Raw genomic sequence first — 18,880 nt, 5'->3', positions numbered from 1 at the left:
GCCCGGCCTTTTTTTTTTTTTTTTTTTTTTAACTCCTGGGCTCAAGCATCCTCCCACCTCAGCCCCCAGAGTTAACTGGGACTTACAGGCATGTGCCGCTTCTCCCAAGAATTTGACCAGCTGTGTTGTAGAACAGGGGATGATGTTCTGGGAAGCAGGGCGGGAGGAAAGGGAAAAATGACAGTTCTATGGGGACGCAGGGATACGGACCCATGACAGAAATATTCCCGGAGAGACTTTTTCTTTAACTAAAGCAGATTTTTTCAGAATTTTTAACCCTGACGTCTTCATGATGAGCATAACATGATAGGGGGGTCATGAGATTTGCATCTGAAACTTTAACAAAATAACTGAATTAAATATTGGGTCTAAAAGCCAATCAAAGCAATTACAAACTTTGAGATGCACGTTCATGGGGCCTCTGCTTTTTCCTGGGTTATGCTGTACCTCCTCCGCCTCTCCACTGGGAACTACCGGTACCAGGATTTCCCCCTTGGTTTGGGGGACTGTATTATTTAGTGTTTTATTTTTATTTTTATTTTTATTTTTTTGAGACAGAGTCTCGCTCTGTCGCCCAGGCTGGAGTGCAGTGGCCGGATCTCAGCTCACTGCAAGCTCTGCCTCCCGGGTTCATGCCATTCTCCTGCCTCAGCCTCCTGAGTAGCTGGGACTACAGGCGCCCGCCACCTCCTCGCCCAGCTAGTTTTTTGTACTTTTTAGTAGAGACGGGGTTTCCCGGTATTAGCCAGGATGGTCTCAATCTCCTGACCTCGTGGTCCGCCCATCTCGGCCTCCCAAAGTGCTGGGATTACAGGCTTGAGTTACTGCGCCTGGCCTAGTTAGTGTTTTAATGACTGAAGAGTGTTTATAAGGCTGCAAGGGTCACCATGCCCAGCCTGAATTTGTTTTTTTGTTGTTGTTGATTCTGGGTGGTTCTTTTTTGCTTTTTTTTTTTTTTTTTTTTTTTTTGGTGGGGTTTTTTTTTTTTTCCCAGGCTGGAGTGCAGTGGCTCAATCTCAGCTCACTGCAACCTCCACCTCCTGGGTTCAAGCTATTCTCCTGCCTCAGCCTCCCGAGTAGTTGGGATTACAGGCACCCACCACCACACCTGGCGAATTTTTTTTTTTTTTTTTTGTATTTTTAGTAGAGATAGGGTTTCACCAATGTTGGCCAGGCTGGGCTCAAACTCCTGACCTCAGGTGATCTGCCCGCCTTGGCCTCCCAAAGTGCTAGGATTACAGGTGTGAGCCACCATGCTTGGCCCTTTTTTTTTTTCTTTTTTTTTTTTTGAGATGGAGTTTCTCTGTCACCAAGGCTGGAGTGCAGTGGTGTGATCTCAGCTCACTGCAACATTTGCCTCTGGGGTTCAAACATTTATAGGCATAATCGCTGGGATTACAGGCACCCACCACCATGCCCGGCTAATTTTGTATTTTTAGTAGAGATGGGGTTTCACCATGTTTGCCAGGCTGGTCTCGAACTCCTGACCTCAGGTGATCCGCCCACCTTGGCCTCCCAAAGTGCTGGGATTACAGGCGTGAGCCACTGCACCCAGCCACAAGGCTGTATCTTAAAGCGATTGGGAATGTGGCCTGAATAAGAATGGGAGTCCTTGGAGGCCTGCTTACAGGTGGGTGGCTCCCCTGAGCTCAGCAGTTGGGAAGGACCCCACTCCCAGCCAGCTTTGTGTTCACCCATCCCATTTCCTCCTCAGCATGCCCCAGGATTTGTCAGAGGCCCTGAAGGAGGCCACCAAGGAGGTGCACACCCAGGCAGAGAATGCTGAGTTCATGAGGAACTTTCAGAAGGGCCAGGTGACCCGAGAGGGCTTCAAGGTATGTGGCTTGGTGGGACTAGCCCTGGTGGAGGGTGTGGCAGGTGTGGGTGGGCCCAAGGCTCAGGCCAGTGGTTTAAGTGGGGATGCTGAGGGACCAGATGAGCATATCCAATGGAATCATCTTAAAAATGACACTGAGGCTCAGAGAGGGAAGGTGAGTTACCCAAGGTCACACAGCAAGTTCAGCCTGCTCTGTAGTGTTGTGGAGGGACTGGGGCAGCAGTGCCGTTGACTGAGCACTGGTTCCATGTTGGGCATTTTGTACACTTGGTTTGTAATCTGTGCTTCAACCCTGATGAGAAAGATGAGGACTGGAAGGCTCAGAGAGTGACTAACAGAAGGTCACACAGCCAGTAAATGGAAAAGGCTGAAATCAACCAAGAGCTTGTACTCCTGACCTAACTCTAATTTGCCTCTGAAGATGAGGAGTAATATAGGTTGGAGCCTTAACAGAACCCTTCTCTAACAGTGAGACTGAGGGTGCCTCATCTAATCTCCCTAAGCCACCTTTTCCCCATCTGTAAAAGAGATTTCAACAGCAAGGTTTTCATAAGCACCCACTATATTGCCAGGTGCTGATTTTGCTGTTTCCCAGCACTGTTGTGAAATTCATGCAAATAGAAGGAAGCACTTGACGAAGAACCGGGAAGATACTGGGTGTTAAAACATCAGTGTGGGGAAAGGCTTGTTCAGGTTGAACAGAGGGTGTGGGAGTGGGGAGTGGGGAGCTATATCCCACCACCTTCACCCCAGTCCCTTTTGCAATCTGTACCCTCTGCCACCCCCTACTTCCAACATGAGACATGCTTTATTTTTATTTTATTTTATTTTTATTTTATTTCATTTCATTTGAGACAGAGTCTTACTCTGTTGCCCAGGCTGGAGTGCAATGGCAAGATCTCGGTGCCCTGAAACCTCCGCCTCCTGGGTGCAAGCAATTCTCCTGCTTCAGCCTCCAGAGTAGCTGGGACTACAGGTGCCTGCCACCACGCCTGGCTAATTTTTGTATTTTTTTTTAGTAGAGATGGGGTTTCACCATGTTGGCCAGGCTAGTCTTGTACTCCTGACTTCAGATGATCCATCCGCCCTGGCCTCCCAAAGTGCTGGGATTACAGGTGTGAACCACCGCCTGACTGAGACATACTTTAATTAGGAGAGATTTAACCTGTGGTTCCAGGCTGGCTGGGGCCCTTGGGCCTGTAATGGGTCTTCCTCATCCTCCTCCCCTCTCCCTTAAGTAGATGAGGTACACCCAGTTGCTGCAGTGTGGCTCAAGGCCACAGGGAGGTAAATGCTGGAATATCCTATCCCCAGCCAGCTTAGACTTTGGATTTTGCCTCTTAAGTCACAGGGTTCCAAGGAGGCACCAAGATTCGTGAGAGAATCCAGTGCTTGCTTACATTAAGCTGGTGGATGTGGCAGTTATCACAGCCTTTCTCACGGGAGCGCTAAGTGCCAGGCTGCCCTCTGTGCTGGCCCAGACCCTCTCACTTAATCCTCACACCAGCCCCATCTAGTATGTGGCAGGCGAGGGAACGGACTAGGACAGTTGGCTAGCACAGTCACACAGACCTCTGACCATCTGCTCTAGGATAGGATAGGAAGCTGGGACCAGAGAGAGCAAGCGGGTCACCCGTGGTCACACAGCTAAGGACTGGCAGAGTTGGGTGAGAACCAGGTCAGTCACACTTAAAAACCCAGGCTCTTTTGTACCAGGCTCCCTGGCTTTGTCCCCTCATGGAATAGAGCTGCTTTGAATGTTTACGGCTCAGAAATAACTTGGAACCTCCAACCTGAACGTCTTAACTTTGTCCTCCTTCAAATTCAAACAGGCGTATTCATGTGTAACGGGAGTTAGTGCCCCAATCCAAGGTACCCTCAGGACCTGTTGCCCCAGCCCAGCATCCAGAGGTGGTGGGGTTCAGAACAGGCCTCTAGGAAGGAGAATTGTGCCCTGTAGTTGGTCACGTAGAGGTCAAAAGCCAGAAGCACATGGCCAATCTCCTTTAACCACTTCCATTTCAGCTATTCCCCTCTCCTGAGCCATGGTGCGTCCATAGCAACGCCCGGTCTTCAATCCAGTTTCATTTCTTACTAGCTGTGCAACCTCCATGTGTCATACCCTCTCTGAGTCTTAGTTTCCTTTTCTGTAAAAAGGGAATAGCAATTCCTTTGTTGGAGGTTTTTTTTTTTTTTTTTTTTTTTTTTGAGACAGGGTCTTGCTCACTCTGTTCCCCAAGCTGGAGTACAGTGATATGATCACAGCTCACTGCAACCTTGAAATCCTGGGCTCAAGTGATCCCCCTGCCTCAGCCTCTGGAGTAGCTGGGACTACAGGCATGCAGCACCACACCTTGTTAATTTTTTTTTTTTTTTTTTTGAGTCAGAATCTTGCTCTGTCACCCAGGCTGGAGTGCAATGGCACGATCTTGACTCACTGCAATCTCTGCCTCCTGGGTTCAAGCAATTCTCCTGACTCAGCCTCCCGAGTAACTGGGATTATAGGCGTCCACCACCATGCCTGGCTAATTTTTGTGTTTTTAGTAGAGATGGGGTTTCACCATATTGCCCAGGCTGGTCTGTTGGCTATGTTGGTCTTGAATTCCTGATCTCGTGATCCCCCCGCCTCGGCCTCCCAAAGTGCTGGGATTACAGGTGTGAGCCACCACACCCAGCTGGCTAGTTTTTTAAATTTTTGTGTATTTATTTACTTATTTATTTTTCTTTTATTTATTTATTTTTGAGATGGCGTCTTGCTCTGTCACCCAGGCTGGAATGCAGTGGCCGGATCTCAGCTCACTGCAAGCTCCGCCTCCTGGATTTATGCCATTCTCCTGCCTCAGCCTCCCGAGTAGCTGGGACTACAGGCGCCCGCCACCTCGCCCGGCTAGTTTTTTGTATTTTTTAGTAGAGATGGGGTTTCACCGTGTTAGCCAGGATGGTCTCAATCTCCTGACCTCGTGATCCGCCCGTCTTGGCCTCCCAAAGTGCTGGGATTACAGGCTTGAGCCACGGCGCCCGGCTATTTATTTTTGAGACAGAGTCTCCTTCCGTCGCCCAGACTGGAGTGCAGTGGCGTGATCTGGGCTTACTGCAAGCTCCGCCTCCCGGGTTCACACCATTCTCCTGCCTCAGCCTCTCAAGTAGTAGCTGGGATTACAGGCACCAGCCATCAAGCCCAGCTAATTTTTTTTTTTTGTATTTTTAGTAGAGACAGGGCTTCACCGTGTTAACCAGGATGATCTCGATCTCCTGACCTTGTGATCCGCCCGCCTTGGCCTCCCAAAGTGCTGGGATTACAGGCGTGAGCCACCGCGCCCGGCCCCAGCCAGCTAGTTTTTTAAAAGAATTTTTTGTAGAGGTGGGATTGCCCAGGCTGTTCTCAGACTCCTGGCTTTAAGCAGTCCTCCCACCTTAGCCTCCCAAAGTGCAGGGATTACAGGGGTTTGAGCCACTGCACCAGGCCAGTTTGTTGGATCTTTATATAAGGATTCAATTAGGTTGCTTGTTTTGCCCAGTGGGGTAAAAGGGTTTTAGGCTGAGAAAGTGCATGATCGTCTTTTTCTCTTATAAAAATCCCTCTGGCTGCAGTGTGAAGAGGATTGTAGTGAGGGGTGGCAGAAGGAGTCAGAGCCAAGCTGAGAAGTGATGAGGGCCTTTCCAAAGGCAGTAGTGGAGGGGACGGACAGAGGTGGGGGTCTTCTATGTGGCTGGCGGCCTGACCTGCTCACTCTGCTTTCAGCTGGTGATGGCCTCCCTGCACCACATCTATGTGGCCCTGGAGGAGGAGATTGAGCGCAACAAGGAGAGCCCAGTCTTCGCCCCTGTCTACTTCCCAGAAGAGCTGCACCGCAAGGCCGCCCTGGAGCAGGACCTGGCCTTCTGGTACGGGCCCCGCTGGCAGGAAGTCATCCCCTACACACCGGCAATGCAGCGCTATGTGAAGCGGCTCCATGAGGTGGGGCGTACAGAGCCCGAGCTGCTGGTGGCCCACGCCTACACCCGCTACCTGGGTGACCTGTCTGGGGGCCAGATGCTCAAGAAGATTGCTCAGAAAGCCCTGGACCTGCCCAGCTCTGGCGAGGGCCTGGCCTTCTTCACCTTCCCCAACATTGCCAGTGCCACCAAGTTCAAGCAGCTCTACCGCTCCCGCATGAACTCCCTGGAGATGACTCCTGCGGTCAGGCAGAGGGTGATAGAAGAGGCCAAGACCGCGTTCCTGCTCAACATCCAGGTGAGGGTTGGGCAGCCTGGGGCAGCCTCTGCTTCCCCCCACTGTTCCTCCAAGGGATCCTTCTCATTGTAGGGAAGGGTGGTATGGGTCATGGTTAACACAGGGAACCAGGGTTCCAGCACTGCCACTTACTAGCTGGGTGATCTTGGGCAAATGCCTTAATCTCTCTGTACCTCAGTTTCCCTATCTGTAAAATAGGGATAATAATGGTACCTCTATCTTAGACTTTTAAGGCTTGAGTGAGTTTACAGCAGTGAAGTCCCCACATCAGTGTCTGGCACAAGAGGAAGCCCTCAAATTTTCACTACTGTCATAATGGGACATGAGAATCAGTTGTAGCTCTCCATGACAACAGTCTGTGGCAACGTATAAGTTGTGTGTGCACTAGTGTGTAGCCAGGTTGGCACTCCCAGGGTTACAGGTGGCCTCTGCCTTCCAGGGACTCTCAGCCTAGCCAAAGAGGTTTACCTCTTTCTACAAGTGTCTCAAATCCAGGGGGAAGGTAGGGTTTGGGCAAAGCCTGGAAGGATGAATTCCTAGGCAGAGGTGGAGGGGATCCTTCTAACCAGATGTCATAGAGCCTTCTCTCTCTGCCAGCCCCTGGAGGTGCCATGGGGCCTGGGGCTAGGGCTCATGCCCTCCTGGCTCACTAATCCCAGCCTTGGATTGCAGAAGATTCTGGGCCTGGCCCCTGTTACGGAACAAGGCCTTTCCCTTCCACCGCACCCCCTCAGAAAATCCAGTCAGTCTTGGAAGAAGAAAATCTGTGTCTTTCAGAGAAGTGTAGTCAAAAGAAAAGGGAGGCCAGGTGCAGTGGCTCACGCCTGTAATCCCAGCTCTTTGGGAAGCCAAGGTGGGTGGATTGCTCAGGAGTTTCACACCAGCCTGAGCAACATGGCAAGACCCTGTCTCTATCAAAAAAAAAAAAAAAAAATTAAAAAAAATTTTTTTAAAGAAAAGGGATTGGGGTCAGAACTGGCTCTCAGGCTCGCGCCTATAATACCAACACTTTGGGAGGCCAAAGCAGGAAAGTGGCTTGAGCCCAGGAGTTTGAGGCCAGCCCTGGTAACACAGTGAGACCCCATCTCTACACAAAAATGAAAAAAAAAAAAAGCCAGACATAGTAGCATGCAGCTGTAGGCTCAGCTACTTGGGAGGCTGAAGTGGGAGGATTGCTTGAGCCCAGGAGGTCAAGGCTACAGTAAGCCATGATAGTGCTACTGCATGCCAGCCTGGGCAACGGCAACAAAGCAAGACTGTCTCAAAAATAAAAACAAACAAACGGCTTTTGGTGCCTGACCTCTGGGTCAGTCTTTGGGCAAAGCACTTAACCTGTAGGAGCTACAGTTTCCTCATATGCAAGGCTAACAAATACCATTCAGCACACCTCACCAAGGCTGAATTTAGCAAATCTAAATTCAAGGGAAGAAAGCAGCCGCAGAAGAGTGCATATACAAGGATACCACTTAATATTATTTCAAAACAAGCAACGCAGCCTTTTGCACGGAGACACAGGCTAAGGACATGTGTGGCCACAGTGATCCAGGATCATTGTTATCAGTTGGGAGGGCAAGAGCAGGCAGGGGAGTCAGTTGGGCTTGGAACATCTTATCTCTTTTTTTTTTTTTTTTTTTGAGACGGAGTCTCGCGCTGTCGCCCAGGCTGGAGTGCAGTGGCGCGATCTCGGCTCACTGCAAGCTCCGCCTCCCGGGTTCACGCCATTCTCCTGCCTCAGCCTCCCGAGTAGCTGGGAGTACAGGCGCCCGCCACCGCGCCCGGCTAATTTTTTGTATTTTTAGTAGAGACGGGGTTTCACTGTGGTCTCGATCTCCTGACCTTGTGATCCGCCCGCCTCGGCCTCCCAAAGTGCTGGGATTACAGGCGTGAGCCACCGCGCCCGGCGGAACATCTTATCTCTTAAGGTGGATGAAAGGGACATGAATATTATTTATTTATTTATTTATTTGAGACAGAGTCTTGCCCTGTCACCCAGGCTGGAGTGCAATGGCGCAATCTCGGCTCACTGCAACCTCTGCCTACCAGGTTCAAGCAATTTTCCTGCCTCAGCCTCCCGAGTAACTGGGATTACAGGCATGTGCTACCACACCCAGCTAATTTTTTGTATCTTTAGTAGAGATGGGGTTTCACTATGTTGGCTAGGCTGGTCTTGAACTCCTGACCTCGTGATGTGCCCACCTTGGCCTTCCAAAGTGCTGGGATTACAGGCGTGAGCCACTGTGCCCGGACAATATTTTTCTTACCATCTTGTTATTTCCAAAATATTTCCTGGCCGGGCGCGGTGGCTCAAGCCTGTAATCCCAGCACTTTGGGAGGCCGAGGCGGGTGGATCACGAGGTCAGGAGATCGAGACCATCCGGGCTAACATGGTGAAACCCCGTCTCTACTAAAAATACAAAAAACTAGCCGGGCGTGGTGGCGGGCGCCTGTAGTCCCAGCTACTCGGAGGCTGAGGCAGGAGAATGGCGTGAACCTGGGAGGCGGAGCTTGCAGTGAGCCGAGATCGCGCCACTGCACTCCAGCCTGGGTGACACAGCGCGAGACTCCGTCTCAAAAAAAAAAAAAAAAAAAAAAAAATATTTCCTAACACAACTTGTCTTAAGGTCCTACCTTCAGCTGGGACCTGGCAGCATCTCTTACTGAGATAGGCATGTGTGTCTTTTGTCTTTTAGCTCTTTGAGGAGTTGCAGGAACTGCTGACACATGACACCAAGGACCAGAGCCCCTCACAGGCACCAGGGCTTCGCCAGCGGGCCAGCAACAAAGCGCAAGGTGAGAGCATCCAGGGAGGGGCATTTCCTCTGGGCTACAGATGGAGAGGGACCTGACTATCTGACTCTAGTATCTCTACTCTTTTTTTTTTTTTTTTTTTGAGACGGAGTCTCGCTCTGTCGCCCAGGCTGGAGTGCAGTGGCACGATCTTGGCTCACTGCAAGCTCCGCCTCCCGGGGGTCACGCCATTCTCCTGCCTCAGCCTCCCAAGTAGCTGGGACTACAGGCGCCCGCCACCACGCCCGGCTAATTTTTTTGTGTATTTTTAGTAGAGACGGGGTTTCACCGTGTTGCCAGGATGGTCTCGATCTCCTGACCTCGGGATCCACATACCTCGGCCTCCCAAAGTGTTGGGATTACAGGCGTGAGCCACCGCACCCAGCCTTAGTATCTCTACTCTTCTGTTTTCTGAATGTTTGCTGGTGGTGGGTGTTGTTTCCTGCTGCCTCACCCCACTGCCCCTGTAAGGACAGGTTCCCCCTATGTTGCCCAGGCCAGTCTTGAACACCTGACTTCAAGCGATCCTCCTGCCTCTGCCTCCCAAGTGCTGCAATTACAGGCGAGAGCCACCATGCCAGCTTGAATGTTTTTTTGGGTGGTGGTTGTTGTTTTTGGAGATAGAGTCTCGCCCAGGCTAGAGTGCAGTGGCGCTATCTCAGCTCACTGCAACCTCCGCCTCCCGGGTTCAAGCAATTCTCCTGCCTCAGCCTCCCGGGTAGCTGGGATTACAGGCACCCACCACCATGCCCGGCTAATTTTTTTTGTATGTTTAGCAGAGATGGGGTTGCACCATGTTGGCCAGGCTGGTCTCGAACTCCTGACCTCAGGTGATCCGCCCACCTCGGCCTCCCAAAGTGCTGAGATTATAGGCGTGAGCCACTGCGCCTGGCCACCTGCATGTTTTTGTATGAGAAGTGGAGGGCAGGCAAAAGGACCTGGGGTCAACCTTCAGTGTGTGGCTCTGGGCAAGCCATGAGACTTCTCCCTGCCTTAGTTTCCCCACCTGGAAAATCCAGTGAGGTTCAACTACTTCTAGTTCACTGGGTCAGAAGTGTACAAGAACCCCTCAGAAATCATGGGAAACTCCCGCCCTCTTAATTTAGACTCCTTTTTAGGCCTTTGGTCCCCTGATGTGGGCCAGGGAGGTGGGGAACTGTATCCAGCTGTGAACCCACCACAGGGAGATGTCCCTTCCGAGTCTTGTTGTGTGTGAGCCCCTCCCTCATGTGCCTAAGAACGATCGAGGCTGGCTGCAGTGAGAACATCTTGGAAACTTCCAAAAAGACCAAAATGCTCCACAAAATTTACCCTCACTAAGCCTAAAACACTGAGGCAGGGAGTGTGCCTTTGGGATGGGTAGCAATGAAGGGGTAAGTCTTAGCGCTACCTCCTGGCAGGTTATAGTAGGCCTCCCCTCCTGTGCCACCGTAACCTGGCTTGTGGCTTTCTCACTTGTGCCAGACCACAGGGACCCCTCTACTTGGGGGTTGTAACCCCGGAGGGCTTGGCTATCTAGTGGGGTAGGGAGACATCACCCTCATGCAGCAGTTCCCAAAGTGTGGTGTCCTACCTGTGGGGGGTGGTAGTCCTAGCATCCCCTCAAGGGGTCTGTGAGGACAAAGCTATTTTTAGAACACTACTACTATTTGTTTGCTATTTTTTTTTTTTTTTTGAGACAGGGTCTTGCTCTGTCACCCAGGCTGGAGTGTAGTGGCACAAACACAGCTCACGGCAGCTTCAACTCCCAGGTTCAAGCGATTCTGCCACCTTCTCCTGAGTAACTGGGACTATAGGCACGTGCCACCACACCCAGATTTTTTTTTTGGCTTTTTAAAAAAACTATTTTCTCATGAATATGTGTTGGCATTTTCCAAAGGTTATGTGACATGTGATGCTCTCTCATGGATTTGATGGCTCATGGAATGTGTGCCTGTATGTTCTCATATGTTAAGAATTTCTCAGTTTTGGCCAGGCACAGTGGCTTATGCCTGTAATCCCAGCACTTTGGGAGACTGAGGCAGGGGGATCACTTGAGGTCAGGAGTTTGAGACCAGCTTGGCCAATGTGGTGAGACCCCATCTCTACTAAAATATAAAAATTAGCTGGGCATGATGGTGCACACCTGTAATCCCAGCTACTTGGGAGGCTGAGGCAGGAGAATCTCTTGAGTCTGGGAGGCAGAGGTTGCAGTAAGCTGAGATTGTACCACTGTACTCTAGCCTGGGCAACAGAGCAAGACTCTTATCTCAAAAAAAAAAAAAAAAAAAAAAAAAAAAGAAAAAAAGAAAAGAAAGAATTTCTCAGTTATAATTTCTAATTTTGTAAATAGTGATAGCTATACTCACACAAACAAAAGCTCTTCTGGATCCTTGGTTGCATTTGAGTATAAAGGGGTTTTGGAACCAAAACATTTGAGAACTATACCCCTAATACATCAGAAGGAGCAGGAGCCTTTAATATGAACAACACACATGTAAATGTCACAGTGTACATGCTTGCTTTTACTTCCTGTGACCGCAGCCCTGGGCCACCAGACCTATAGCCCTGTTTTCTCTGGGAAAGCCCCTCTCATAGCCCAGGGTGGGGCTAGGATTGAAACCCAGCTGTTCTGGCTCCAGAGACCTGCCCTGGACTCTGTCCTCCTTCTAAAGACCTAAGAGCACCCACTCTGTGCCTGAGGAGGAGGCACATCTACCCAGGCTGCATGGCTGGCTCTGGCCTATCATATTTTAATAACCAGGGGTGGAACTGAACTTGAATTTTGACCTCAGAGCTCCTGCTTTCTAGCCCCTGCTCCATCATCACCATACTTAGCAAATGTGTGAGTCTGAGAGGAAGATTTACAGCTCTGACCTAATCGCTGGCAAAGTTTAAGGAGAAGAAAGGGAGCAGGCAGAAGTCTGAAAACCATGCCTGGGCCCACGAATGTTTTCACAATGTGGCCTGGCTGCACAGGGAATAACAGACAGCTTGGAGAAGTAGTGAGCTGCCTGTCTTTGAAGGTATTCAAGCAGTGGCTAGAGGGACACCTGTTTGTGGTCTTGCAGAATCCTGGCGTTGAGCAGGGACTGTACCACAGATCCTGAGGCCACTCTGCTTTGCTTTTCTATGACGTCAGACACCCTGATGCATGCCCACCTGTTATTGACCTTGCCCCATTTTCTCTTTCAGACTCTGCCCCCGTGGAGACTCCCAGAGGGAAGCCCCAGCTCAACACCCGCTCCCAGGCTCCGCTTCTCCGATGGATCCTTACGTTCAGCTTTCTGGTGGCAACGGTTGCCGTAGGGCTTTATGCCATGTGAATGCAGGCATGCTGGCTCCCAGGGCCATTAACTTTGTCCAGTGGAAGGCCTTCTTTCTAGAGAGGGAAATCTCTTAGCTGGCTTCCTTATCGTGGGCACTGGAGGCTTTCAGGGGCTCCATCCCTCTCACTGTGTCCCTCTCTCTGGAAAGCAGGAAGAAGCCTATGGCATCTTCCCCAACGAAAAGCACATCCAGCCAATGGCCTAAACTTCAGAGTGGGCCAAAGGATCCAGCCCTGCCCTTCAGCATCCTCAGTTCCTGCAGCAGAGCCTAGAAGACACCCTAGATGTGGCAGCTGTCTCAAACCTCCAAAAGTCCTGAGTTTGAAGTATCCTTGTTGACACGGCCATGACCACTTTCCCCGTGGGCCATGGCAATTTTTACATAAAACTGAAAAGATGTTGTGTCTTGTGTTTTTGTCTTATTTTTGTTGGAGCCACTCTGTTCCTGGCTCAGCCTCAAATGCGGTATTTTTGTTGTGTTCTATTGTTTTTATAGCAGGGTTGGGGTGGTTTTTGAGCCATGCGTGGGTGGGGAGGGAGGTGTTTAATGGCACTGTGGCCTTGGTCTAACTTTTGTGTGAAATAATAAACAACATTGTCTGATAGTAACTTGAAGTATTGTTCATGGGTTTTGTTATTCTTGCGGAGCTGATCTTTTCCTCCCTGGCTACTTGCGTGCTCAGTAGGAGAGGTAGTTGGGGGGTTGGCAGGAGCTGGTCTGTTTGAGAATACAGAAGGGGAGCTTTTCTTTTTATCTTTTCTTTTTTTTTTGAGACAGAGTCTCACTCTGTTGTCCAGGCTGGAGTGCAATGGCGCAATCTTGGCCTACTGCAACCTCTGCCTCCCGGGTTCACTCGATTCTCCTGCCTCAGCCTCCTGAGTAGCTGGGATTACAGATATTCATCACCATGCCTGGCTAATTTTTATATTTTTAGTAGAGATGGGGTTTCACCATATTGGCCAGGCTGGTCTCGAACTCCCGACCTCAGGTGGTCCACCTGCCTCAGCCTCCCAAGGTGCTGGGATTACAGGCGTGAGCCACTGTGCCCGGCCCAGGAGGTGAGCTTTAAGCAGCTGGTGGGCGAATATTTGTGTTGAACCCTGCTTGATGCAAGATTCGCCTTTATGGAGGATGGGATTGCCCTGTTTGGCTGAAATGAGCAGATTCTGGGGCAAAATTTGTATTTTCTGTCCAGTGACAGGGACTGGAGTGAAATTCTTAGGTTCAAATTCCTGCTACACCACTTTGAGGTTAGTCACTTAACCTCTCTGGGGCTCCATTTTATCACTGGTGACATGAGTACAGTGATACCTAACTCACCTATCTTGTCCTGAGAAGCAAATGAGATGCATGTGAAATGCCAACGCCATACACGGTTAGCTGCTATTATGCAAAGAAGGAGACCAGTGTTTGGTGATTCTTGTACTGCGGAGTCACTTCATCTATGGCATCCCTATGTTCGGGGGTGTCTGACGGTCAGGATGGATTTCACTGAGGTCTGTTCAGCTCTAAAACCTAAGCCCTTCCTATGACCCTAAATCAAGAAAATACTGAATATGTAGCCTCCCAATCTGGGAAAGTGAAAAACCTTTGCTGAAGGTGTCCTGGGCAGAGCACAGGACAATTTTTTTTTTTTTTTGAGACAGGGTCTGGCTTTGTCATCCACATTGGAGTGCAGTGGTGCGATCTCAGCTCACTGCAACCTCCGCCTCTTGGGCTTAAGCCATCCTGTGGTCTCAGCCTCCTGAGTAGCTGGGACTACAAGTGCACACCAGATTTTTGTATCTTTTTGTAGAAACGAGGTTTTGCTATGTTGCCCAGGCCGGTCTCAAACTCCTGAACTAAAGTGATCCTCCCACTTTGGCTTCACAAAATGCTGGGATTACAGGCATGAGTCACTGTGCCTGGCCAAGGTGGTTTTTTTTTTGAGATGGAGTCTCATTCTGTTGCCCAGGCTAGAGTGCAGTGACACGATCTCAGTTCATTGCAACCTCTGCCACCCAGGTTCAAGCAATTCTCCCGCCTCAGCCTCCCAAGTAGCAGGGATTACAGGTGCCTACCACTGCGCCTGGCCAATTTTTTTAGTTTTAGTAGAGACAAGGTTTCACCATGTTGGCCATGCTGGTCTTGAACTCTGGACCTTGTGATCCACCTGCCTCAGCCTCCCAAAGTGCTGGGATTACAGGTGCAAGCCACTGTGGCCAGCCAAGGTGTTTCTTTATAGGACCAGTACCTGAGGACTGGGAGTCAGGAGACCTTTTTGTCCCTAGTCCGATTTTCCACTTCAAGGCTCATTTTGTTCACTGGTAAAATGAGAAGAATACACATACCTTTCACAGCTGGTGGGAGGATCCAGCGATGTCTAAACACCAGTCTGTGCATGGTGGCATCAGAATTACTTGGAGATACTTAACCAAGGAATCCAGGGCTCCACACGGAGAGATCCTAACTCTGGAGACCTGGGATGGGGCTCTAGAATTGTTTTTTTTTTTTTTTTTTTTTTTGAGACGGAGTCTGACTCTGTCGCCCAGGCTGGAGTGCAGTGGCATGATCTCGGCTCACTGCAAGCTCCGCCTCCTGGGTTCACGCCATTCTCCTGCCTCAGCCTCCCGAATAGCTGGGACTACAGGCGCCCGCTACCACGTCCGACTAATTTTTTGAACGTATGTATGTATGTATTTATTTATTTAAAAAAATTTTCTTTTTGAGACGGAGTCTTGCTCTGTCGCCCACGCTGGAGTGCAGTGGAGCCATCTTGGCTCACTGCAACCTCCGCCTCCTGGGTTCAAGCAATTCTCCTGCCTCAGCCTCCTTAGTAGCTGGGATTACAAGCACCCGCCACCAGGCCCAGCTAATTTTTGTATTTTTAGTAGAGACGGGGGGTTTCACCATGTTGTTCAGGCTGGTCTCGAGCCCCTGACCTCGTGAACCACCCACTTCGGCCTCCCAAAGTGCTGGGATTACAGGCATGAGTCACTGCGCCTGGCCCAATTTTTTGTATTTTTAGTGGAGATGGGGTTTCACTGTGTTAGCCAGGATGGTCTCGATCTCCTGACCTCGTGATCTGCCTGCCTTGGCTTCCCAAAGTGCTGGGATTACAGGCGTGAGCCACCGCGCCCGGCCTAGAATCGGTATTTATAAAAGTACCTTAGGAGATTCCAACACACACCCAGGTCCAGGAGCACATATGGTCATGTATGCAAAGCACAGGCATTCAAATAGCAACCGGAGCCGGACGCAGTGGCTCACAACTGTAATCCCAACACTTTTGGGAGGCTGAGCCAGGTGGATTCCTTGAGGCCAGGAGTTCGAGACCAGCCTGGCCAATATGGTGAAAACCCATCTCTACTAAAACCACAAAATTAGCTGGGAGTGGTGGCACATGCCTGTAATCCCAGCTACTCGGGAGGCTGAGGCAGGAGAATCACTTGAATCTGGGAGGCTGAAGTTGCAGTGAGCCGAGATCGCAACACTGCACTCCAGCTTTGGCAACAGAGTAAGACTCCATCTCAAAAAAACAAAACAAAAACCAAATAGCAGCTAGGACTCTCCTGCCCTGGGCCCAGTTTCCTCATCTGTGAAAGGGGCATAGATATTCACTGTACTGACAAAGAAAGGAAGGGAGAGGGGAGGGGAGAGAGAGAAATTATCTTGAATTCTACCAATAGGAGAATGGCTGAATATTTTTTTCCTATCAATTGTCGAACAAAGCCAGACGCTAGTTAAAGTGGTAAGCACAGATTTTAATCAGTAATGATCTTTTCCTTATTGCAATAGGGAAAAGAGTCCAGTATGAACTGAACTCAGCTTTAATTTGTACACAGGTATTTTAAAGGGAGGTTGACCAGCCTGGGCAATATGGTAAAACCCCATCTCTACAAATGAATAAATAAATTCGCCGGGTGTGGTGGTGAGGTTGAGGTGGGAGGATCACATGAGCCTGGGAGGTCAAGGCTGCAGTGAGCTGTGATCGCACCACTGTACTCCAGCATTGGCAACAGAGACCCTGTCTCAAAAAAAATAAAAAATTTAAAAAAAAGGAAGATTGAGGGAGGAAGGGGTGGGCAAGTGATTAGCAGAGTCAGTGAAGTGAAAAATTACAAAAGGTTAAGTCAGTGTAAATGCATTGAGGCTAGCTGTGTCTGCCAGTTGGCAATGATCAAAGTTAGAATTTTTGCCTCCCACAGAGACTGGGAGACAGAGGTCACATTCTCAGTTGTTGCCTGGAATAAATGGTAAAACATTTATCAGAAGCCTTGAGTTTTCTCAGGCAGGCACCTTAGCGGGGGCTGGCTAGAGTCGTTTCAGAGATGTTAGCAGCTGTTAGAAACTGTTAGTGTTTAAGTCTTTTTTTTTCTTTTTTTTTGAGACCAAGTCTCACTCTTGCCGCCCAGACTGGAGTGCAGTGGCATAATCTCAGCTCACTGCAACCTTCGCCTCCCAGATTCAAGCAATTCTCCTGCCTCGGCCTCCCAAGTAGTTGGGATTACAGGCGCCTGCCACCACGCTTGGCTGTTTTGTATTTTTACTAGAGATGGGGTTTCACCATGTTGGCCAGGCTGGTCTCGAACTCCCGCCTCAGCCTCCCAAAATGCTCGGATTATAGGCATGAGCCACCATGCCTGGCCTGTCTTTTTTTCTTTTTAGAGATGAGTCTCGCTGTGTTGCTCCGGCTGAAGTGCAGTGGTGCAACCGAAACTCACTGCAGTCTCAAACTCCTGGGCTCAAGCCATCTTCTCACCTTGGCCTCGTGAGTAGCTAGGACAATAGGTGCGCTCCACCATGCCCAGTTAATCAAAAAAAAATTTCAGGGTGAGCGCGGTGGCTCATGCCTGTAATTCCAGCACCTTGAGAGGCCGAGGCGGGTGGATCACCTGAGGTCAGGAGTTTGAGGCTGGCCAACATGGTGAAACCCCATCTCTACTAAAAATACAAAAAACTAGCCAGGCGTGGTGGCACACACCTGCAATCCCAGCTACTTGGGAAGCTGAGGCAGGAGAATTGCTTGAACTAGAATTGCCATTGCACTCCAGTCTGGGCAACAGACCGAGACTCTGTCTCAAACAAAACAAACAATAACAAAAAAAAGGCCCGGTGTGGTGGCTCACACCTGTAATCCCAGCACTTTAGTATGCCGAGGTGGGCGGATCATGAGGTCAGGAGTTCGAGATCAGCCTGACCAACATGGTAGAACCCCGTATCTAACAAAAATACAAAAATTAGCCAGGCGTGGTGGTGCCCACCTGTAGTCTCAGCTGCTCCGGAGGCTGAGGCAGCAGAACTGCTTGAACCTGGGAGGTGGAGGTTGCAGTGAGCGGAGATCATGCCACACTGCACTCCAGCCTGGGTGACAGAGTGAGGCTCTGTCTCAAAAAAAAAGAAAAAAACAACAACAAATTTCTAGAGAGGCAGGATCTTGCTATGTTGCCCAGGGTGGTCTCAACTCCTGGACCCAAGGGATCCTCTCATCTTGGCCTCCTAACAGTGCCTGTAGATCAAGGTTGAGGCTTAGGAGTGAAGGGAGCCCAGAGGAACCTGGCTAGAGTTTGGTCAAGGAGAGTCTTTGTCGCTATACTACAGAAAATTAAGCATCTGTTAAACAGAATGAGGTCGGGCCGGGCGCGGTGGCTCACGCCTGTAACTCCAGCACTTTGCGAGGCCAGGGGGAGTGGATCACTTGAGGTCAGCAGTTCGAGACCAGTGTGGACAACATGGTGAAACCCTGTCTCTGCTAAAAACACAAAATCAGCTGGCCGTAGTGGCGTCCGCCTGTAGTCCCAGCTACTTGGGAGGCTGAGGCAGGAGAATCGCTTGAACCGGGGAGGTAGATGTTGCAGTGAGCTGAGATTGCCACTGCACTCCAGCCTGGGCGATAGAGCGAGACTCCGTCTCAATAGATAAATAAACAAATAAAAGCAGTGTGTCAGGCTGCGAGAATCCGGGTCAGGGACGCGGGTGAGTCGCGGGGTAATCGCCCTGTCCTGCCACCAGCTGGAGGACAGGGGTTCCTCAGAGCCTCAGGCCCAGAGAACCGGCCTCAAGACGGGCAAGCGACTACTCCTCAGGGCACGGTCTCCCATTGCAAAATGGGCACCTGGACCCAATCATTTCTGAGCTTCTAGTTTTTTCTCCCTATGGCTATGAAAGGGGTTATTTTTTTTTTCATAAGATTTTAAAAGAAGGCTTAAGAAAAACACGCAAGCCCGGCCCGGTAGTTGAGGCCAGTAATCCCAGTGCTTTGGGACGCCAAGGCGGGCGGGTCGCTTGAGAGCAGGTGTTCGAGACCTGGGCAAGATGGTGAGTCTCCGTCTTTATGAAATATTTTAAGAAAATCACGTACGCCTGTGGTCCCAGCTACACCGGAGGCTGAGGCGGAAGAATCGCTTGAGCCCAAAGGTTCAGGCTACAGTGAGCCGTGATTGCGCCATCCTCGGCGACACTCCATCCTCGGCGACAGAGCGACACCATGCCTTAGGAAAAAAAACCAAGAAAATAAAAAGAAAGCACATAAAGGTACCCTCCGAGGGCCGGCCCCTCCGCCATTTTTGCGTCCGCCCAGTCCAGCGCCGCCGCTTCCTTCCCAGCCAGAAGTTTCGCGCCAAATTGTTCCGCACACAAAATGGAGCCCGGAAGGAGGCGAGGTCATGCACCTTGCAGCCAATCATCTTCGGCATCCCGTCCGGGAGGCGGGGCTGGAGGGCTCAGAACTGCCC

The 18,880-nt window shown here is 50.3% G+C and overlaps 1 protein-coding gene across 1 annotated transcript in view; it reads left to right on the top strand.

The window, feature by feature from the left end:
- The window catches only part of HMOX1 (heme oxygenase 1), a 13,769-nt gene extending 1,151 nt beyond the window's left edge, over positions 1-12,618 (top strand). Inside the window, exons 2-5 of the mRNA XM_025399669.1 lie at positions 1,715-1,835; positions 5,580-6,071; positions 8,762-8,861; positions 12,033-12,618. Of these exons, the coding sequence (XP_025255454.1) occupies positions 1,715-1,835; positions 5,580-6,071; positions 8,762-8,861; positions 12,033-12,163 (844 nt within the window). The 3' untranslated portion in view covers positions 12,164-12,618. The remainder of the gene's footprint in view (positions 1-1,714; positions 1,836-5,579; positions 6,072-8,761; positions 8,862-12,032) is intronic.
- Positions 12,619-18,880: the final 6,262 nt, after the last annotated feature.

Source organism: Theropithecus gelada, chromosome 10, assembly GCF_003255815.1.
Source record: "Theropithecus gelada isolate Dixy chromosome 10, Tgel_1.0, whole genome shotgun sequence".
NCBI lineage: Eukaryota > Metazoa > Chordata > Mammalia > Primates > Cercopithecidae > Theropithecus > Theropithecus gelada.
This window is presented reverse-complemented; position numbering and strand designations above follow the sequence as displayed.